Source organism: Thamnophis elegans, chromosome 1 (genome assembly GCF_009769535.1).
Source record: "Thamnophis elegans isolate rThaEle1 chromosome 1, rThaEle1.pri, whole genome shotgun sequence".
Taxonomy (NCBI): domain Eukaryota; kingdom Metazoa; phylum Chordata; class Lepidosauria; order Squamata; family Colubridae; genus Thamnophis; species Thamnophis elegans.
In genome coordinates this window covers 73,546,149-73,570,393 of record NC_045541.1, presented here as the reverse complement: position 1 = coordinate 73,570,393, position 24,245 = coordinate 73,546,149, and the positions used below count along the sequence as shown (strand labels likewise).

The 24,245-nt window shown below is 42.4% G+C and overlaps 1 protein-coding gene across 1 annotated transcript in view; it reads left to right on the top strand.

Moving 5' to 3' along the window:
• LOC116505409 (NACHT, LRR and PYD domains-containing protein 3-like) overlaps window positions 1–24,245 on the top strand; it is a 69,168-nt gene that overhangs the window by 3,266 nt on the left and 41,657 nt on the right. The window contains exon 2 of the mRNA XM_032212633.1: window positions 17,378–17,669. Coding sequence (XP_032068524.1) covers window positions 17,399–17,669 — 271 coding nt within the window. The 5' untranslated portion in view covers window positions 17,378–17,398. The remainder of the gene's footprint in view (window positions 1–17,377; window positions 17,670–24,245) is intronic.

Genomic DNA, 24,245 nt, shown 5'->3' with positions numbered 1-24,245 from the left:
AACTTTCGCAAATCGTTTCTGGGAGGGGGGAAGGTCAGCTGAGGGCAGAATTGTCTCCGTGCCAGGAATACTTGCTGCGATTTGCAGTGCAAAGCAAACCTCCCATCCTCAGAACAAAAATTTGATTTACTGAATCCAAGACGAGCGGACCCTGTACACGTGAACTTTTAATTGTTTGTATTAATCCTTAGCTTCATTTTTACAAGAATTCCATGGGACATTGAGATTTACTTTACTGCAAGAGACATGAGGAATATGATATTGCAAGAGTCCTATAAAACCAAGCTTCAAATTAGGGGTCAGGAAATGACTGTTCTGAAAGAGATACCACCTCAAATGCTAAGATCCAGGAGAGACTATGCCTTTTTAGTCGAAGAGCTTAAAAATCGTCAGCTACAGCTCAGATGGGATGCACCAGTGGGTCTAGCACTCATTTACCGTCTTAAGTCAGTATGGAAAGCTCGAGATTTTTACCATAATATTTTGAAGGCTGGACATCCCGCCCCACCTGGACCTAGAGAAAGAGAATAAGAAGGACAAGATAGACAGCAAACTATACAATTATCAACAAGGATGGATCATCTTTCTCTCTCAGAAGTACAAGGAGCCATGGAACAAAGACAAAACCGTGTGATTACCAGACGAATGGATCAACAATTAAAAAAACAACAATCACAACAAACACCTGTCACCGGTCAAGATGCTACAATTACCAGCTTAGAAGCAGTGGGAGGAGCCAGACCCAAGCTTAAACTCCAGGAGGTTCAGATGGCTCTAAAAAAGCTTCAGGGAGCCAAAGATGACAACTAAGTTTTTAACATGGAACGTCAATGGATTAAATTCTCCACAGAAAAGAAAGAAAATATATCATTATCTTAAACAGTTCAAGAATGACATAATTTGTTTGCAAGAAACTCACATTAGATCAACTGATCAAAAATATTTGATTAATACAAGATTTGGACAACACTTTATAGCTTCTGCCACGGAGAAGAAAAATGGTATAGTTATATACTTAAGTGCAATTTCTCCGTGGGTCGCCCATGAAGCCAATGATGAAAGAAGACTCGGAGGCAGGTCTCTCTCAGGATGGGCCGACACGGAATAGAGTCCGGAGGCCTCTTTTATTGAGCATACACAAGGAAAGGGTGGATTCACATGGTCTATGTGGACCAATCATGGTTGTACAAGTCTATGGTATATGGTAACTCATTTACTTCCATGTAGACCTAAAGAATGCCCATAGTCAATAAATCTTTTACCAGCATGCAAACTTCTAATCCTTAATTAATGTTTGAGAGTTAAACAGTTGTAACCCCTGATTTAATCAACGCTTATAATTAAGAGTCTGTGATTACTGATCTGCTTAATGCTTAGAGGTAAACAGTTTGTTTTAAACAGTTTGTTTTACTGATCTAATTAATGCTATGGTTAATCATTACTGCTGTTGTATACATGTTCCAACACAGCTATGCATTGCAACATCTCCTCCTTTGTTTTAAATTTTGAGGAGTCAGAAAGGAGTATGTCTTCCTCTGGTCCTTCATCAGAGAAGGTCGTTAGCAGGGCTTTGTGTTGCGAATCAAATGTTGCTGTGTTAATGTTTTTGCTCTGTGTCATACTTTCTACTGTGGACTGAATGATGCTTCGGAGCACTGGGATTAAGCAGGGCAAAAGGAGAAACCCTAGGAGCGCCATGCCTGCCATGAAGGCGGCTTGTTTCCAATTGCGAAAAATTCCTCCCAGGAAGCCTGCATCATCCATTAATCCTGTCCATTTTTGCACGGGTACGTGAACCAATTTCCACAAGTCCGCAGTAAGATCGGCCACTACCTTGCCAGTTTCATCAATTTGAAGACAGCAATTTGTAAGATTAAATTTCCCACATAGTCCCTTCCTTTTGTTTTTTCTTCAAAACGTGAGTGGAATGCACATGTGTTTGACAAAAGAGTAAAATTGGTCAGATCAAGAAGATCTAATTCTTCTGATGAAAAAGCATTGAGAGAGACACTAGAAGGATCTCTTCAGTGGCTCCCAGATAGATTTCAACCATGAAGGTCTAGCAACCTGGGCACAAATTTCTGGAAAGAAATTTACAGTGTCCAATTTTCCATGCCAATTAGTATCAGATATCATTTTCTGTGAGCTTTCAGACAGGTTTTTTAAACAAGCAGAAATACCAAAAATTAAAAGGGATGGTTCTTCAACCTGCCCTGGCTCTTTATTTTAGTGAGGCCAAATTGAGTTTAGCTAATGTGCAAAAACTGTGTGTGGAGGAGATAGTTTCAATCTAATTCTGAATGGGCTCTTCTCTCTCTCTCTCTCTCTCTCTCTCTCTTGGTGTGTGTGTGTAGCTGCTTCTACAATACAGAAAATACAGACATTTTGGACAAACTTTCCCTCCCACCAGACATAAATCCAAGGTGTTCAGAATTGCTGTGCTATCATTCTCAAAATACAATTCTTACATGAATACATTAAACTGATTACAATATAAATGAGACAAGAAAGAAACCTAACAATGAATTTCTGTGAAGAAAGCAAAGAAAGAAAACTTTAGGATCAATTTTCACCCTCCCCTATAGTCTTTACAGCTGACTTCTGGGGATGGAAGAAAGTCCTTTGGTCTTTACTTCTCCATCTCAGGGTCCATTCTTTCATATCTGCTGGATGGCATTAAGCTTAGCTTGCTGATAAGAGTGGTCAGTCCGGCTTGGTAGAGTCTGTCCCAGGCTTGGGTAAGTTTTTTTCCCCCCTCATGTCAGTTTTTATCAGGATGCAATCACCAGCAGCCAATTCAAGAGTTAATGTTTTGGCTAGCAGTCCTTTGTTTCTGAGGTGAAGAAAAAGAGAGGCCAAGTATACAGTTCTTTACAGACATATCTTTAGTCCCATGTTATGGAATCTCACCCATTCTGTCCAAATGTGGAAATCCAAACATTATTCCAGAAGGCAGATGATGTAAATGATGTAAATTTCATGGAATAGGACATTCCCACTGCTTCTATGATTGAAACACTTTTGCAGTAAGATGAGTAAATTTTCAAAAGAGACAACAACTTGTGTTGCAAACAAACAAACAAAGTATCATAGGGTAGAGTACCTTGACTCACAAGCTTTTAAAAATGCACTCAGGTGTAAAAAAGAAAGGGAAGAAAAACAGCTTTTTAAAAAAAATGCAATTAAGAAAAGAGATACTTTGAGTCAAGGCTCCAAAATATTAGATTCCATTCAGATGGAAGCAAATTCTCATCGTATGTTAGAACATTTACAAATGTAAGAAAAATATCTCAAAATCATTTCTTTTTATAGGTTTAATTAAGCATTTTAAACCTCAAAAAGTTCCAGAAGGAAAAGAGAAAAACCAAAATTGCATTCAGAGCAGAAAAGGAAATGTAACTGCATAAGTTTTATAGATGAAAAGATAACAGTGAAAGGTTAAGGTGAAGGAGCAGGTCACCCATTTACTCCAAATTTCTCAGAAGAGAGAGGAAAAAAATAGTTAAAGTGAGCAGAAAAACTTCAGCCCTTCAATGACCTAAAAGGAATGAGGGAAAGAAGGGGGGGGGGGATGCACAGAGGCATTCACAGGTATCTCTGGGGGCATTTCATACACATGTTCACTGTGAAATGAGCAGACACACACTCTCCCCACCTTTCCTGCTTCCCTCCAAAGAATGACCCAGAGGGGAAAAAAGGGGGGGGGGGTTCATGCAGGCAATCATAGGTCTTTGGATCTCATCACATCACTTTCTGGGGCATTGGGGACATATACATTCATACTGCAATCATGCTTGCTCTTTAAAGGAAAAAGAATCCTTAGTTAACAACCAACTTAAAATGGATTAGCTCAGGGTTTAATGATTCATTGACAAAGAGTGGGAATGGGCAGGAAGCTGCAGACAGCTATTCTGCCTTTTAAAACATGTTTCTTTCTTGTCACATCCAGAGAAATATTCTGCCTTTTCAACATTTCCTAGGATATTACATTTTCTGGGAGAGGGCTGGGTGTTAACTTCCTATAATCCCTCCTTTTTTCCACTCTGCATTCTCTCAACAAATTTTCTCCATTTCTTAAAGCCAAAGGGAATCAGTACATTCACACTAACTCACTAATTCACCTTTGCACTGCAATCAGACTGCTTGTGTAAATTAACTTCACATACAAAAATATCCCATTTCATTCTTTCTTCATACAAAGCAATCATTACAATTATTTCAGGGAGCTGTACTTAAGCCAATGAGCTCCATTTTCTATTATTAAGAGATCTCAACTTCCCTCCAGGTCTCAAAATGATTACAAAAACACATGCACACATACCATGAAACAAAACTTTCAGGCCTGGGGGAGGTTCTGTCACTTTAAATCTTCAAATTTTATTTCCTTGGAGAACTTGTGGCTCATTCTCCAAGCAGTGGGGAAACTCAGAGAGCAGCTTAAATCCTAACTACTCTTCCCTCCCCCACAGCTTCAAGCCCAAGCTTATTTATTTATTTAGCTAGCTGATCAAACATATCACCATCAATTCAATTCAATTCTACATGTTATTAGATGCACACCCAAGAATTTTTTTAACAGACATTACATCAAAGTAATCAAGTCCGATTACCTAGGTCTTCCCATTCAGTCAGGCTTTACCTCGTTACCTGCTAAATTTCTTACTTTTGCTCGAAGTTATGCCCATTCCATCTCCTTAAGCACTAGATTGTTAATATCTGTCTCTCCCTGGGATGTTCCGTTTCTATCTTGATCTCCCAGCAGCGCTGGCATATTTTTAAAGGTCCAAACTCTTAGCTCTCCCAGCAGAGCGCTGGCATAGTTTTAAAGAGCAAGATATATAGATATTTTATTAACACATCATTTGCATCCGGGTGGGGCTCGAGCTCTACTTTTCTTTTAAAAGACAACTATTAACAGCTTTCTAACATATCCCTGTGGACTCCTTAATCGCTTTGGGGAAGAAACTCAGGTAGAATTTCTCTTCAGTTCATCTGATGGTGGCCAGAAAATCAGCAAATTTGTTATAAAATCTAAATGAAAACTGTCTTCTAGAGGCCAGGTTTTGAGTAGGTTGGCCAGATAGATGTGCAGAGGGTTTTACTCAGGTTGAAGGCAAACGTTTAGTAGGAATTTCCTTCATCTTATACATGCACACACAAGGCAACACTCTCCTCCTCCCCCAAAAGAAAAAAAATCTGTACTCACCTGAAGAGTAAATCTTCCAGGCCTGAAAAACATGAAAACAAGGTTCCCTCCCCCACAGCTTCAATGGGGAGCCAGTCAACAGACTTCTAACTAAACCCCTGGTGTATGGGGATTGCATGCCATACAGAGAAGGAGCATTTTTAATTTCCTTAATGGTTTTAAAAGGAATGGCCCTCCTCGTGAATTTGGAGGCATTTGATAAGCAAATGCCATGTTGTTAAAATGCCCGGAGGGGCTCGGGGTTCCTCATTGAAGTAGGTGCCCAATTTTAACCATAAGGAGAGTTTTAAAGACCCCTTTTTCCAGGTAGATTGGACAATGATTTTAGACATAAGTCAATAAGTCAATTAAATGCTTTCAAGGGGAAAACGGGAAGCGACTTGCCCATCGCTTGAATAATTACACCAGAAAATTTACAGATATCCCGAAGTTTTTGAAGGTGCGCTACCTGTTCCTTCGAGAAACCCGACCTCATACTCACGAAATGGGAGGGTGCTCCGTTCGCTGACGGCCATCCCTGGGTGCGAGGCTTCTCCCAGCCTGGGGGTGAGATGAGGTGGGCGACACGGATCACGTCGGGGTCACCAGATGCGATTTCTCCGTGGGTCACCCATGAAGCCAATGATGAAAGAAGACTCGGAGGCAGGTCTCTCTCGGGATGGGCTGACACGGAATAGAATCCGGAGGCCTCTTTTATTGAGTATACACAAGGAAAGGGTGGATTCACATGGTCTATGTGGACCAATCATGGTTGTACAAGTCTATGGTATATGGTAACTCATTTACTTCCATGTAGTCCTAAAGAATGCCCATAGTCAATAAATCTTTTACCAGCATGCAAACTTCTAATCCTTAATTAATGTTTGAGAGTTAAACAGTTGTAACCCCTGATTTAATCAACGCTTATAATTAAGAGTCTGTGATTACTGATCTGCTTAATGCTTAGAGATAAACAGTTTGTTTTAAATAGTTTGTTTTACTGATCTAATTAATGCTATGGTTAATCATTACTGCTGTTGTATACAGCTATGTATACAACTGCTGTTCCGACACAGCTATGCATTGCAACACTTAAGAAAGGACATGAAAGCAGAATAAATTGAAGCAGATCCCCACGGAAGATATATTGCAATAGACTTGGTATTAGAAGGAAAAAGGACATTGCTACTGGGAATATATGCTCCCAATCAACAACAAGATGGATTTTATAGAAAACTTCATGCCAAATTAGTACAGTGGGATTATAGGTCTTGCATACTACTGGGGGACTGGAACGGTGTTATGGATACTAAAAAAAATAAGAAGGTTTCTCGTCCAAATACTCAAATGTGAGTGAAACTACCTAAGTCCTTTTTCGAGATGATGGATGATTTTGAACTGAGAGATATCTGGCAAGAAAGAAATGCAGAAGAATATGATTTTACTTTCTTTTCTGATAGATTTAGATTTGTTTTATTTATATTCCGCCCTTTTCCGGGAGGGACTCAGGGTGGCGAACAACTCAAAAGGGGAAAGGGGAAACATAGAACACAATACAAATAGTTGAAATAGCCAAGAATCACACAACCACACAGGTCGAGAGGGGAGGGGAACTAATCAACCCCAGGCCTGCCAACACAGCCAGGTTTTAACGGCTTTTCGGAAGGCCTGGAGAGAGGTGAGGGTCCGAATCTCTGCGGGGAGTTCGTTCCAGAGGGCCGGAGCTGCCACAGAGAAGGTCCTCCCCTGGGTAGTAGCCAGATGGCATTGGCTGGTAGACGGAACCCGGAGGAGGCCGACCCTGTGTGATCTAATGGGTCTTTGGGAAGTAATTGGCAGCAGGCGGTCTCTCAAGTACCCAGGTCCAATACCATGAAGGGCTTTATAAGTTATGACTAGCACTTTGAAGCGTATCCGGAGACTGATCGGTAGCCAGTGCAGCTCGTGGAGGATAGGTGTAACGTGGGTGTACCGAGGTGCACCCACAATCGCTCGCGCGGCTGCATTCTGGATGAGTTGAAGTCTCCGAATACTCTTCAAGGGCTGCCCCATGTAGAGCGCATTGCAGTAGTCCAGTCTTGAGGTCACGAGGGCATGAATGACTGTTGCAAGTGCCTCCCGGTTCAGGTAGGGATGCAACTGGTGCACCAGGCGAACCTGGGCAAATGCCCCCCCCCAGCCGACAAATGGTGTTCTAAGGTCAGCTGTGGGTCCAGGAGGACTCCCAAGTTGCGAGACCTGTCTGAGGGGTGTAAATTTTCACCCCCCAGCCTGAGTGATGGAATACTAACCAAATTCTTGGGAGGGAAACACAACAGCCACTCGGTCTTGTCTGAATTGAGCACAAGCTTGTTAACCCCCATCCAGACCCTGACAGCCTTCAGGCACTGGCACATCATGTCAACCGCTTCACTGAGTTGGCACGGGGCGGACAGATACAGCTGCGTATCATCCGCGTATTGATGGTATTTTATCCCGTGCCGTCGAATGATCTCACCCAGTGGCTTCATGTAGATATTAAACAAGAGGGGGGATAGGACCGAACCCTGAGGAAACCCATATTTCAGGGGCCTAGGGGTCGACCTCTCCCCCCTGACCAACACCGACTACGACCTGTCTGAGAGGTAGGAGGAGAACCACCAAAAAACGGTGCCTCCCACCCCCACCTCTCGTAACCGTCACAGAAGGATACCATGGTCGATGGTATCGAAGGCCGCTGAGAGGTCGAGAAGCACTAGGATGGAGGGATGACCTCCATCCCTCGCTCTCCAGAGATCATCGGTCAGTGCAACCAAAGCGGTTTCCATGCAGTAGCCAGGCCTGAATCCAGACTGAAAGGAGTCCAGATAATCGGCTTCATCCAAGGACCGTCGGAGTTGAGAGGCTACCACTTTCTCAACAACCTTCCCAATGAAGGGGAGGTTGGAGACTGGATGGTAGTTGTTCAAACTAGCTGGGTCCAGCGATGGCTTCTTCAGGAGGGGTCTCACCACCACTATCTTCAGTGCTGGTGGGAAGAAGCCCTCCCAAAGAGAATGGATGTTGCCCCTGGGGACGTGGACAAGGCCATGAGAACTGTGTACTGGACCCGTGCCCCTCCTGGCTGGTTGTCAACAGCAGGGAGGTGACACGGGGCTGGATCCAGGCGGGTGTTACCGCCTCCCTTCGGGAGGAGGTCTTTCCCCCCGCACTCAAAGCGGCGGTGGTGAGACCCCTCCTGAAGAATCCATCCTTGGATCCAGCCGTTCTTAACAATTACCGTCCAGTCTCCAACCTCCCCTTTGTGGGGAAGGTTGTTGAGAAGGTGGTGGCCTTTCAGCTCCAGCGGGCCTTGGAGGAAGCCAGCTATCTTGACCCATTCCAGTCCGGCTTCAGACCTGGTTACAGCACAGAAACCGCTTTGGTCGCATTGACCGATGACCTCTGGAGAGCCAGGGATCGAGGCCACGCCACCATCCTGGTTCTCCTTGACCTCTCAGCGGCTTTCGATACCATCGACCATGGTATCCTTCTGCGACGACTGCGAGAGGTGGGGGTGGGAGGCACTGTTTTGCAGTGGTTCTCCTCTTACCTCTCGGACAGGTCGCAGTCGGTGTTAGTTGGGGGGCAGAGATCGAACCCTAGGCCCCTAACGTATGGGGTGCCGCAGGGTTCGGTCCTGTCTCCCCTACTTTTCAACATCTACATGAAACCGCTGGGCGAGATCATTCGGTGGCACGGGATAAAATACCACCAGTATGCGGACGATACCCAGCTGTATCTGTCCGCCCCGTGCCAACTCAATGAAGCGGTGGACGTGATGAACCAGGGACTTGAAGCTGTTAGGGACTGGATGAGGGCTAACAAACTTGTGCTCAACCCGGATAAGACCGAGTGGCTGTTGTGTTTCCCTCCTGCCAATTTGGCAAATATTCCATCTCTCAGGCTGGGGGGGTCAAACATTATACCCCTCAGACAGGGTCCGCAACTTGGGAGTCCTCCTGGACCCACAGCTGACTTTCGAACACCATTTGTCAGCTGTGACCAGGGGGGCATTTGCCCAGGTTCGCCTGGTGCACCAGTTGCGCCCCTACCTGAACCGGGAGGCTCTCACAACAGTCACTCGGGCCCTTGTGACCTCTAGGCTGGAGTACTGCAATGTGCTCTACATGGGGCTGCCCTTGAGGAGTATTCGGCGACTTCAGCTAGTCCAGAATGCAGCCGCGCGAGCGATCGTGGGTGCACCTCGCTTCACCCACGTAACACCTATCCTCCACGAGCTGCGCTGGCTACCTGTCGATCTCCGGATACGCTTCAAGGTGCTACTTGCCACCTATAAAGCCCTTCATGGTAGTGGATCTGGGTACTTGAGAGACCGCCTACTGCTGATCACCTCCACACGACCCATTAGATCTCATCGTTTAGGCCTCCTCCGAGTTCCATCCGCTGGCCAATGCCGACTGGCCACCACGCGGAGGAGAGCCTTCTCGGTAGTAGCCCCGACCCAATGGAATGATCTCCCCGTGGAGCTTCGTACCCTCACCACCCTCCAGACCTTCCGCACAGCCCTTAGAACCTGGCTATCCCGTCAGGCCTGGGGCTAAAGATTGTAATCCGCCCGAATGGTATGAATGTTGCGTTTTAATCATGTACTGTCTTATATGTAAAAGTCTGTCCCCCCCTTCCTTTTGATTGTGAGCCGCCCTGAGTCCCCCCAGGGAAAAGGGCGGCATACAAATAAATAAACTAAAAAAACTAAAAAAAAAAGCATTCACCATCGCCTGGATCCAGTTCCGCGTCGCCTCCTTGCTGTTCGCGACCAGCCAGGAGGGGCACGGGTCCAGTACACATGTGGCAGCACTCACCACTCCCATGGCCTTGTCCACTTCATCAGGAGCAACAGGTTGAAAGTCAGTCCAGAGATGTTGTTCAAGACCTTCCCCCGGTACCCCGGCTGGCTCTGCGCAATTGGAGTCCAGGTCCATCCGAAGCCGAGCAACTTTGTCCGCTAGGAACTGGACATATTCCTCTGCTCTACCTTGCAAGGGGTTATCCGCAACCCTCATATTTAGGAGGGAGCGGGTCACCCTAAACAAGGCGGCAGGGCGTGACTCAGCGGACGCTATCAGAGCGGCAATGTAGTTGTTCTTGGCTGTCTGTATTGCCGATAGATATGCTTTGATGCAAGCTTTTAATAGTGCTCGGTCTGACTCGGATTTACTGGCCCTCCAGCGGCGCTCTAGGCGTCTCTTTTGGCGCTTCATCTCCCGGAGGCCTTCGGTAAACCAAGGGGCCCTCCTGGATCCACTGCTGCGGATCGGCCGTAAAGGCGCAATCCGGTGGAGAGCCTACCGAGTTCCAAGTAGAAACTAAGGTTTCCACCGGACTGCGGGCAAGAGTATCAGGCATAACGCCAAGCGCCATCTGGAAACCCTGGGGATCCATAAGATGCCTGGGGTGGAACCACCTAATCGGTTCCTCCTCCCTACAGCTGGGGATTGGTCTCCGAAAGTCGAGCCTCAGTAGGAAGTGGTCTGACCATGACAGGGGCAAGATCTCACTACCCCTCAAACCAAGATCACAACTCCACTGCTCCGAGAGAAATACGAGGTCGAGTGTGTGACCCGCTGAGTGAGTCGGACCATGGATTATTTGGGTCAAGCCCATGGCTGTCATGGAAGCCATGAACTCCTGTGCTCGCCGAGCGAAGGCAAATTGAAGTCCCCCAGTATCATAAGTCTGGGGAACTCAACTGCCAGCTCGGCTACTGATTCGAGGAGCAAGGGGAAGGCTGTTGTCATGCTGTTGGGAGGCAGGTACGTTAACAACAAGCCCACTTGACCCGCAAGGTCCATCTTCACCAGCAAGGACTCACACCCGACAAGCTCCGGAGCAGGGATCCTACGAGGAACTAAGGACTGTCAGATAACAATGGCCACTCCCCCACCCCTTTACTGGGGTTGCGGTTGATGAAGCACCTGAAAACCCTCTGGGCACATTTCTGTGAGGGGGACTCCTCCCTCCGGGCCAAGCCAGGTTTCAGTAATACATGCCAGGTCTGCCCCATCGTCTAAAATTAGGTCCTGGACGAGGGGAGCCTTGTGAATCACAGACCTGTCATTTAGCAACAGCAACCTGAGACCAGGGTCCTGACTACTCACGGCATCTGGCCTTGGAGTGGAACTCACAGGGCTGGAAGGAGGGATCCCTCTGATATAGGGAACCCTCCTTCCCCGGTAATGGCTTGCCCTGAAGTTCCCGCCATATCTGCCCCTCCCCATTATGACCCCAATGTTCCGGCCCACTCCCGCATCTGTGGTCCCTCCACCCTCTCCCCAGGCCGCCGGGTTCATCGGCAGGCCCTTCGACACACACATCCAAGGGCTGGAACCAGGCCTGGGTCCCCCCGGCACTTCTGCCAGAGCACTCAGTGCAGGAGGCCCCGGCCAAACTCCCAGCCCACCAAACATACCTATACATGCAACCAATCAATCCCCACAATACAAGTTAAAACAGAAAACAGCAATATTGATAGACATCAATCCCTTTCCAGAATTGATTTCATACTAATTACCAATGACTTGCTTTCTAGGGTGAAGAAGACAAAGATTTGTGCCAGAGTCTTATCAGATCATAATCCAGTTTGGATGGAGGTGGGAGGGGTGACACAAGCAAGAAGGTCTTGGAGCTTGAATGAAAATTTATTCAGATATGAGAAATATACTAATGAATGTAAAAAATTGTTAACGGAATACTTTGTTTTTAATATGAATAAGGGTACATCTATGGAAATTGTATGGGATGCAAGTAAAGCGTATATGAGAGGAGCTTTGATAAATCTAAATAGATTACATAGACATAAACAAGGGGAAAAGCGAACAGAACTAGAAGATGAAATTAGGAAGAAAGAGCAAGAGTTAACTTTAAAACCAGGAGATATAAAGATTAAAGAAGCAATTACCTTATTAAAAGACCAATTTAATATGTTGATCTCAGACCAGGTAGCCACTAGTCTGTTATATGCAAAACATAATACTTTTTGCAATGCAAATAAATCTGGTAGATGGTTAGCATATCAGATTAGGAAAAAACAAAAATTTCGTAACATAGCCAAATTGCACTACAGAGGGAAAGAAGTGTTTCAACAGGGTGAGATTCAAAAGGTCTTCCGTGAATTCTTTACAGTGTTGTACAAGGGTGACAAAATTAATGGACTAGATATAGAGAGATACTTGGATAAAGAAAAAATACCCATAGTTAAAGAAGAGCAGAGGCAAAGACTGAATCAACCAATAACTTCGGGGAAATTTTACAGGTAATTAAGCAGTTAAAGGCAGGGAAGGCACCTGGTACAGATGGCTTGACGGCGGCTTACTATAAAAATCTACAATTAGAAATGGTAGAACCTCTTAAGGAACTATTTAATAAGATTCAAACGGAAGGTAAGGTACCTCCATCTTGGAAGACAGCTTTTATATCCCTGATACCCAAAGAAGACCAAGATATTACCCAACCAAAAAACTACAGACCTATCTCACTACTTAATGTAGATTATAAAATCTTTACTAAAATACTAGCAAATAGGTTAATGTTGGTTATTCAACAATTGATTCATAATGATCAAACAGGTTTTATTCAAGGGAGACAAATGAGAAGTAATGTAATGCAATGCACTTGAATATCTGGGAAAGAATAACCAAATTCCTGCAGCACTCATATTTCTGGATGCTGAGAAAGCCTTTGATCGAGTTAATTGGCAATTCCTGTTGAAAACACTGCAAAAAATGCAAATAGGAGAACATTTTTTACAATCAATTAAAGCAATATATCAACAGCAAACAGCTCAAATTATAGTTAATGGAAGTTTAACAGATTCTTTTCAAATTGAAAAGGGCACAAGACAGGGTTGTCCATTGTCCCCATTACTGTTTATTATAACTGTGGAAATATTGTTGAATAAAATACGGGGTTTGGAGGGCCTAAAGGGAATTAAGATTAGGCAGCAAGAATATAGAGTGTGTGCTTTTGCGGATGATCTGGTTATAATATTAACCCAACCGCAGGAATCTAGTATGATCTTAATGAATATGATTAACCGATATGGTCAAGTGTCAGGATTTAAAATAAATCTAGGGAAAACAAAAATATTAGCTACAAATATGAATACTAAACGAAAGGAAGAACTAGAAGGAATGATAGGATGTGAAATAGTTAAAAAGGTCAAATATTTAGGAGTTCATATTTCAACCTCAAACGGGAAGTTATATAAGCATAATTATGAACCACTTTGGCATAGTATACAGACAGATGAAAAAATGGGAAATGTTACAGTTATCTTTGCTGGGAAGAATAGCTGCAGTGAAAATGAATATTTTACCTAAATTTTTATTTCTTTTCCAAATGCTACCTATACTTAAAAAAGATATGAACCTGTTAGAATGGTAGAAGGGTATTAATAAATTTGTATGGGCAGGAAAGAAGCCGAGAGTAAAACTAAAAATAATGCGAGATGTGCGTGTGAGAGGTTTGAAATTACCCAATTTAAAACTATATTACGATACAGTAGCTTTATCTGTAATTAGTGATTGGATTAATTTAACAAATGATAGGATACTTAATATCGAGGGGTATGACCTGGGATATGGCTGGCATGCTTACCTGCTATATAATAAAAAAGTGGACAAGAATTTTAAAAATCATATTTTAAGGAATACTTTACTGCAGGTCTGGAAAAAATATCAATACGAATTAAATGATAAGATACCCATGTGAGCAATTCCTAGACATGCAATAGAAAATATGAACATAGTACAAAAACAGGATATAATTACTTACAGACAGCTTCTTACCCTAGAAAGGGGTGTATTACAACTAAAATCCCTGGATGAATTAAAAGAGGAAAAGGTAATTCAAACATGGTTCCAGTATGGACAGTTACAGACCAGGTGGAAAACAGATAAAAAAATTGGTTTCATGCAAGTCGAGGATAACTTATTTAAACAAATAAGAGATCAAAGTTTAATGCATATAAAGAGAATATACAATGTATTAGTTCAGATGGACTCCGAAACAGAATTAGTTAAAGGCTGTATGATAACGTGGGCTCAAAATATTGAAGAACCAATAATGTTGGAAACATGGGAAAGGATTTGGGTAAGAAATGTAAAATTTACACAAGCCCAAAACTTGAGAGAAAACTTATAAGATGCTTTATAGATGGCATTTAGATCCTAAAACGTTGGCTTCTATGTATCTGAATTTCCAACCCAAATGTTGGAGATGTGATTCTCTTGACGCTACATATCTTCATATATGGTGGACTTGCAAAAAGGTTAAGGCATTTTGGATAAAAATATGGTGGATTATGAAAAATGTTCTTTAAAAAAGGATAAAGTTTACTCCCCAGTTATTTTTGTTAGGTATAATTACTGATTGTACAGCTGTAAAGATTAATTTGATTTTGCACTTAATAACTGCAGCTAGATTGTTGGTGGCGCAATACTGGAAGAAGGAAGATTTGCCTACAATTCAAGAATGGACATTGAAAGTCACAAATTTAGCCGAGATGTCTAAAATATCTGCATATCTTAAGCATCACTCAAACGAGAGATATAAACGAGACTGGAAAAAATGGATTGATTATATAAATAATAAATACGGGACTAAGAAATTCCAAATAGCTTATGATTAAAATCAGGAATGATATAAATTGTTTAGAGTTAGCTTAGCAAGGAGGAGCCAAGTTCAATGTAAAGATGTTATCAATTTTCTATTCTTTTTTCCAATATATAGACTGTTTTTGTTAAAGATTTATACTGTGTATGGGTTCTGGGAAGTCGGGGGAGGGAAGGCTGGGGGGGGGGTTGGGGGGGAGGGTGTGAGGGAGGGATGTATATTAGGTTTGACGAGAGGTGTTAGATTTTAATGTAATATGATTGCACATGCATACTGTCTTCTCTTATTTTTTCTTTAAAACTAGGATATGTTAAGTATATTGATATGAAAGTGGAAATACACCAATGAGAGGAAGAGTGGGAAACAGAAGGGAGAAGAAAAATGGGAAGAGAGGGATAGGAGAGAGGGTAAGGGGGGAAGATGAGGAGGATAAGGAGGAGTGGAATGTAGAGAGAGGAGAAGGAGAAAGGAAGGGGAAGTAAAGTAGGAAAGGATGATGGAGGGAAGAAAGGAGGTAGGAGAGAGGTAGAAGAAAGGTGTATGGAGAGCAGAAGAGCTAATAATGGGTTTTTATCTTTCTGGGCGTTGATGACAAGATGAACTGATGTAATTACTACTTAATACAATAGGATACTGTCTATGTATAGTATACATGTGATTGTATGTTATGAAAATGGAAAATAAAAATGTATATATATTAAAAAGGACTGTATTGGGGAAATTATATTATGGAATTTTGGGAGGGAAATTGCATCTCGAGATGTCTAAGTCTGTCATTTTATGCAACAATTGGTTTTAATTCTGGAAAATCCAATAGGAAGAATATATTTTAATGGACAAATTAATAGCAATAGCAACAGCCCTTAGACTGCTTCACAGTGCTTTACGGCTCTGTGAAAAACCCAGCCACGTTTTTCCTGAAAATATATTTAGAGGCCTCAGAACAAGAAGCTTTTTATAGAAAAGAAATAGAGGACAAAGGAAAATGGAAAATACATCAGGATGTGCTACTGCAGAAAATGGAGAACCTAAGATGAAATAAAGGAAACCAGCAATTGCAGAAGAATTGGCTTGTTTCTGGTTTTCATACATATAAATAAGGGAGAGATTTAATCTACATAAAAAGCAACTAGAAATAGAACAGCGCAGAATTTGAAATGGAATAATGTACATACAATAAATATATAACTGCAAAAATGTATAAGCTTTTGTTGAGTTTTGAAATGGAAAAAGTTAAAATGCATGATAAAATACACTAAGAATTTTGGCTATAACATACAAATAGATTAATTGGAGATTATCGTCAAAAGGTCTGAAATTCATACTACCTTAGAACTTAAAAATAATGTTTATAAGAAGTTGTACTGTCGGTATATGATACATTATCTAAAATTTGTAAAGCCACTTCTAATTGCTGTTGAAAATGTGGAAACTATAAAGGGACAGTTTACCATGCATGGCAGGCTAATGAAATAGTGAATGCCAATATATATGATTATGCAGAGAATTAAAAAATAATATTCCCAGAAAACTAGAATTTTCCTTACTAGGAATTATGAATAGCCAATTACAAAAGACTCATGGATGATTGGTTTTATATATGGTAATTGCAGGGAGCAAAAATGGAAAAATACAGAGATAGCCACAATGGCGGTAGAACTTTCATAAATGGCTAAATTTGACACGTTTGATTAGGGAAGGAAGAAAAATCAGTTTATAAAAGGCTAAAAACTCCTTAAGGACTTTTTGCTCAAAATGGATAAAAATGAACTCCTGGATTTACTGGTTTAAAAGGACTGCATTTGGGGAAATGGAACTATATTATGTAATTTTGAGAGGGAAATGGTATCAAGTAATTATTGTAAAACAAGGTCAGAAATAGCTTCTTTTAATCTTTTTTCATCTTTTTGGCTTTCTATTATTTTCCACACTTTTGTCTATATCTCTTTCTTTACTATTTCTTTCTACTATTTTTTTATATATATAAAGTCATCATTTGAATAGTTATCATTCCAACTTCTGTATCGGCATCTCTTCTGATCTTAGTTCAGGGATGGAAGTTACAGTGTTTGTTCTTATGAATGACCTAAATGGGATTACACAGTGAGAAAACACCCTCTACATTTCCATGGCATCCTTTCTGACAATCCAGAAGGAATAGTTTACTGTGTTTTTGCACCTTCTGAATAGTGTGGCTCCAAACAGGGATATACTACTTCAAGGGGAATCTGTCTGCCCATTATGTTAAAGCCAAGGGGAAAGCTCTGGGTTCACATCATTGGAAAAGGCAGGTGGAAACCTGGAGGACAGGCTTCTTGGTTATAGCTTGCCCTCTCAGGTCAGGATGAGTGCTATCTACCTTTGAGGATTATAGCCTGCCTAGAATGTATGGAATGGGTGACATACAGAAACCAGTATGAATGAATTGATAAATAAACTGCTGTGCCTTTGTGAATGAGCTAATTAGTTTAACTTGAATACTGTTGCCTTCAAATCTCATTTTCCAATATTAATTTAATTCTCTAATTTTAATTTTAGATATAATCCATCATAACGGAAATGAATAACACTGTAAAAGAAGAACTTTACAATGCATTGAATGAACTCCTTGTGAAAGAATTAAAAGAATTTAAATGGAGGCTAAATTCTATTGATTATAATGCAAAGCCAAACATTTCTAAAGCTTCACTGGAGAAAGCAGATGCACAAGACATTGTAGATCTCATGATTCAACATTATGGAGAAGATGCTCTAGAGGTGTGCATTGATGTCCTTCGAAAATGCAATAGAAATGATCTTGCAGAAAAACTTGAAGAAACTGGACAGAAAGGTAAACAAACCCAACATATTATAGAAATGTTCTCTCCACTTAAGATCAAATGGCAATAAAGATCCATTATCATTTCTTTGCCACTGAATCTTGCTCACCCGATTTGTTGTGGTGGTTAGGATCAGCAGTGGCTCCCTGGCATTTTAGAGTGGAACTTTTAACCCAGTCTGAGATTCCAGGTCTTGAGCTTGAAATCAAATCTAAGGGAACATCTGCACTATCATTCAGCTTGACATTTTCTTGTCACTGTTAAAGTAAATGGATAGGCCAAGTTCAAGCCAAAGATGTTAGTCCACTGATCTAAATTAAAGGGACATCTTTAAAATTTTAATTTAATCCATCTTTTTTTCCAGCATCCTTCCTGACATAATACAGTATTAAAGTATCTTTCTTTTGTAAATAGATATTTTTTTATTTTCAAAACAAACATACAAATCCTTCTTCTTTACATACTGTAGAAAATGTATCAGTTGGTTACAAAAGGCTTTTGTGCATCTCTTCCACCGTCATCAAGTATAATTCATATTAACTCTAATATCGTAACTCAGATGTTTAAACATATTACCATCATCATACCTCCACTTTTATTTGACTATGATTGTTTAAACGTCCTTCATCATAAAATATACCAAGATTTAATACATAACCACATACTGGTATTTCATTTATTTATTTATAAAATCCTCCATTAACACTAAATCCTTATATCCTATTCTAGCTAAACATCCATAATCTTTAATAACAAAGTTTATAATCCTCCTTTCCAAATCCCTGTTTACCATTTACATCCAGTTTCCTTATATTATACACATACATACATACATACATACATACATACACACACACACACACACACACACACACACACACACACATTATCATTATCCTTTCTTTATTTGACTATATCTTACATCATAACATTTCCCCCCAATAATCAAAATTTAACTATGTCTAATTTAGTTCTTTTTTATTGTTGTTGTTGTTGTTGTTATTATTATTATTTATATATAATCCAAAAGGATTTCTAGCCTTCCCTTCATGGGTATCATTCAATATTCATATCCAATTATTGCTTATCATAACACTACACATTTTATATATTACTATCATTATCATTTTTTTATTTAGCTGTACCTATTGTCACTAAATTTAACTCAGTTTAGCTAGTTTTAAATTATACTCTTCCATTTATCAACCTGTATTTTTCCAGTAACAAAACAATCTCATATCTTCTGCCATTTGTGCAACCAGACCTCCAAACATCCTCTTAATCAAATCTGTATGGCCTCCTCTTAGCAACTCCTTGCTTGTAAGATCTCTCATGTACTCTTTATGCCCTCTTTCTGTTTCCTTGTTCAGCTTGTCTTTGATTGTCAGCAGTGTTATCAAATATTTAGCAGATAGGATTTCATAGTCCATAGATTCTTTAATTTCTTTTTCTTCTTCTATATCTTGCCCTTTAAAATAAATTTCCTTTCCATTTAATGCCTCTTTCAATATTCCATTCTTTCTTTTTTCAGAAATAAACCAATTTTTTGTAGCTCTTTTGTATATCAAATTAGACAAGGAATCCAATCTTTAAATGAGTTTAAAAAAATACCCACAACAATAAAAGAGGAAAAAAATAATCTGTAACTTACAGAAAGTCACAAAGAAAGGTTAGAAGAAGAAAACTTCATCCATCCATTTGAAAAAGGTTTGCTTAGATTCAATCCATGTAAATAACATTTAAAAAGTAAGATAACCACTGTCCAAATCCATTCCAAAATTCAAATTTGCCGCTAATTTCTTCTATTCTTTGATTTAAATTGATTTTTAAGTTTTATAGGCAGTCCCCTTTTTTTAGAACAATAAAAATTCCTCACCAGCTGTAAACACTTTCTTTTTCCACATCGTTTCGTTTTGGGGCCACCCAACTTTGTCAGCCTTTTGGCTGGAATTTTTATCACTAGCTTGAAGATCTTTTCTTGCTTCTTTCAGAGATTTTGTGATATCCCTGAGACCAGCAACGCATAATCTTCCTATTCACCATCTCTTCAGGATGGTTTAGGTCCATTGGGACCCCCCAGTGATAAAAGTATCGACTGCGATCTCAGAACATTGAGATTGCACGTTGTCTCATTGCAACTTCGACCCCTCCTCCTTCAGTATTAAAGTATTTTATAGGTTGTGATGCTACTGTTGCTACTAGGGAAGAGAGCAGGGCATGTTATGCTGGGTGGAGTCAAGAGAACAAAGAAAGGCAGCATTCTCTTAATTCCTTCAATGAACTACCAAAATGAAACATTTTTAAATTATATTTTTCTTCAAATACGTATTGAGACAAAATCTCCTATTTTTATATACTGTATATATTTAACACTTAAAGCATCCAGCAAAAAAGATGCAAACTCATTGAACTGATGACTGACACTATTGTGGTATGCAATATATGTTCAATGTGTGTGCTTAAGCCCAAAGAATACCCAAATTATAAATGTATTAAATATAAACTACATGAACTACTAGAAGAAATAGCAAAGGATCTAGAGGCAACTCTAGACCAATTCCAACCTATGCAACAAGGTTATATCCAAATCGAACTAAATAATGAACAAACAGCTCCTAGAGGAATTGACCCTGTGGCTAAACCTTTGGAGGAAGATAAATGGAGGCATGTCACACAAACAAGGAAACATGACAATCAAAGAAGGAAGCAGCATACATGTAACAAACCCCTACTGCCCAATTTTACCAATCCCAATGTGGCTATTACCACTAAGCAATCGATTTCTGCCCCTTGATTAAAACATGCAGATGCACAACCTCCCTCTCAAACACATGCAGACACCATCATGCAAACACAAAGAGACATCATCAAATATCTCTTGAAAAGTCACATTATCAAACACCGCTGTGATAAACAGAAAAGTACCCGAGACTGCCCCCCCTAAAAAGGAAGACGAGTTTTGATGATAGCAGATTATATTCTCAGATGAACACAACTAGCTATCTGCATACCAGACATTCAATCTAGGGAGGTATGTTGTCTCCCTGGAGCAAAAATCAAAGATGTGGCTGAGAACCTCACCAAAAGGATTAGGCCAACAGAGAACTACTCCTTTCTCTTCTTTCACATAGGGATGAATGACACAACCAAGAACCTGAACACAATATTGAAAGATTATGAGCAACTAGGCAAAAATGTTAAGGAGCTAGGGGCATAAGTGGTATTCTCATCAATACTCCCAATGAAAGGTCAACACCCATTGAGGGGGGAAAAGAATTCTAGAAATAAACTTGTGGATAAAGGGTTGGTGTCACCAAGAGAACTTTGGTTTCCTGGATCATGGACTATATTACCTATATGAAGGACACTTGGCAAGAGATGGGCTGCAGCTTGAAAAACAGGGGGAAATGTGTAGGTAGTCTTCGAGTTACAAATGTAATGGAGCCTGTATATTCCATTTTCAATTTGAGGATTCGTGGGAGTGAATCTCATACCTTGAACAAGATCACTCCCTGATTTCACCTATGCATTCAATAATTGAATGTGCAGCTTGTTAAGTGCACATGAGGTATCTCAGGGTGGGGAAGGCCATGGGGGAGCCTATTGTAGTTTGTAGTTTTCCTTTATTTGTATGCCGCCCTTTTCCCTGGGGGAACTCAGGGCGGCTCACAATTCAGAAGGGTGGGGGTGGGGGCAAGACAAACAATATTCCAAACATGGAGACAATACAACATATTAAAAGAAAGCACAACAGTCACACAATTTGGGTGGGGTTAAAGTCTTAACCCCAGGCCAGCCGGGACAGCCAGATCTTTAAAGCGGCGCGGAAGGATTGAAGGGTGGCGAGGGTCCGAATCTCCACGGGGAGTTCATTCCAGAGGGTCGGAGCAGCCGGAGAAGGCTCTCCTCCGGGTAGTTGCCAGTTTACACTGGCTAGAAGATGGAATTCGGAGGAGGCCTAATCGATGCGATTGGATCGGTCTAGTGGAGGTAATTGGCAGTAGGCGGTCTCTCAAGTACCAAGGCCCACTACCATGAAGGGCTTTATAGGTGATAAGTAGCAGCTTGAAGCGCACCCGGAGATCAACAGGTAGCCAGTGCAGCTCGCGGAGGATAGGTGTTACGTGGGTGAACCGAGGTGCACCCACAATCGCTCGCGCGGCAGCATTCTGGACTAGCTGGAGTCGCCGAATGCTCTTCAAGGGCAGCCCCATGTAGAGCACATTGCAATATTCCAGCCTAGAGGTCACAAGGGCACGAGTGACTGTTGTGAGGGCCTCCCGGTTCAGGTAGGGACGCAACTGGTGTACCAGGCGAACCTGGGCAAATGCCCCCCTGGTCACAGCTGACAAATGATGTTCGAAGGTCAGCTGTGGGTCCAGGAGGACTCCCAAGTTGCGAACCCTGTCTGAGGGGCATATAATTTGACCCCCCAGCCTGAGAGATGGAATACTTGGCCAATTCATGGGAGGGAAGCACAACAGCCACTTGGTCTTTTCTGGATTGAGCACGAGCTTGTTGACCCCCATCCAGTCTTTAAGAGCATCTAGCCCCTGGCTCATCACATCCATCGCTTCGTTGAGTTGGCACGGGGCGGACAGATACAACTGAGTATCGTCCGCATATTGATACCGCATATGGTACTTTATCCCGTGCCGTCGAATGATCTCGCCCAGCGGTTTCATGTAGATGTTGAAAAGAAGGGGGGACAGGACCGAACCCTGGGGCACCCCACACGTTAGGGGCCTAGGGGTCGATCTCTGCTCCCCGACTAACACCGACTGCGACCTGTCCGAGAGGTAAGAGGAGAACCACTGTAAAACAGCGCCTCCCACCCCCACCTCCCGCAGTCGTCGCAGAAGGATACCATGGTCGATGGTATCGAAAGCCGCCGAGAGGTCAAGGAGCACCAGGATGGAGGCGTGGCCTCCATCCCTGGCTCTCCAGAGATCATCGGTCAACGCGACCAAAGCGGTTTCTGTGCTGCAGCCAGGTCTGAAGCCAGACTGGAACGGATCGAGATAACTGGCTTCCTCCAAGGACCGCTGGAGCTGAAAGGCCACCACCTTCTCAACAACCTTCCCCACAAAGGGGAGGTTGGAGACTGGACGATAGTTATTTAAAACAGCTGGATCCAAGGATGGTTTCTTCAGGAGGGGTCTTACCACCGCCGCCTTTAAAGCAGGGGGAAAGATCCCCTCCCGAAGAGAGGCGGTAACAACCACCTGGATCCAGCCTCGTGTCACCTCCCTGCTGTTTACAACCAGCCAGGAGGGGCACGGGTCCAGCACACATGTGGAGGCACCTACAGCTCTCATGGCCTTGTCCACATCCTCAGGGGTAACGGCTTGAAACTCAATCCAGCGATGACTTACCAGATCATCCCTTAGTGCCTCGGCTGGTACTGCAGAATTGGAGTCCAGATCCGCCCGGAGCCGAGCAACCTTGTCTGCGAGAAATTGGACGTAGTCCTCAGCCCTGCCCTGCAGCGGATCGCCCGTATCCCTATTTAGGAGGGAACGGGTTATCCTAAACAGGGCGGCTGGGCGCGACTCAGCAGACGCAACCAGAGAGGCAATGTGTGTTCTCTTAGCCGTCCTAATTGCCCGAACGTAATCTCTGGTGTAGGTTGTCAAAAATGCTCAGCTCGAATCGGATTTGCTGGACCTCCATAGGTGCTCTAGGCGTCTCCTTTGGCACTTCATCTCCCGGAGTTCCTCAGTGAACCAAGGAGCCTTCCGGGATCCACTGCCTCGGAGCGGCCATAGAGGCGCAATCCATCTATTGATGGAACAGGCCATCTACCTAAGAGCACCCAAGGTTTCCCACAACCCACAGATACCTCATTCCCCTTAGGGTCCCTTAGGGAAAAGGGCGGCATACAAATGAAATAAAACTCGAAACTCGAAACTCATTCTCCCTTCCTGGGGTCCCCACAATTGCTTCCCCACCAGGGGGCGGGGACTGCCCTGGGTGACTTACCTTATGATGATCTGTCTTCTCTCCAGCTTTTTTTTTGCCTGCTTTCTCTTTTCTTGCTTGATGAAGTCTCTGGTGATGAAGAAGGAGGTCGCATGCAACCCTCCAGCCTCCTGTTTCATTACCCGAGGCCTCATCAAGCATTTTTCCAGTTTTCCATAAGGATGCTCATGGGCCTTCAGGCCTCCTTTCTCATTGGCAAACACTTGAATATTGTATCCCTGTAGACTTCATCAGCCCTTTTCAAAAAGCCCTTGCTGGCAGTAACAGAGCTTCAGATGGAGGCATCTGCCCCTCCCAACCTCCACTAGTGCCAACAATGACTTTTTGCAAAGGGCTGTCAAAGCCTACAGGAATGCAATCTCTCCGCAGGCTTTGACAAGGAAACGGCAAATGGAGGGAAGGCCTAAAGGACCAAAACTTTCCCTCCATTTGCAAATGTCCAGGCTTCAATTTGCAGAGAATAGAGCCCTAAAGTGTGAGACCATGCAAGATCAGTAACACAAGATCTCGCACTACTGATCTCACATGATCTTGTGGTTCATTAGGCCTCTGTTCTTTGCAAATTCATTGAAAGCCTAAAGCAATGAAGTAGGGAAAGAAGTTTC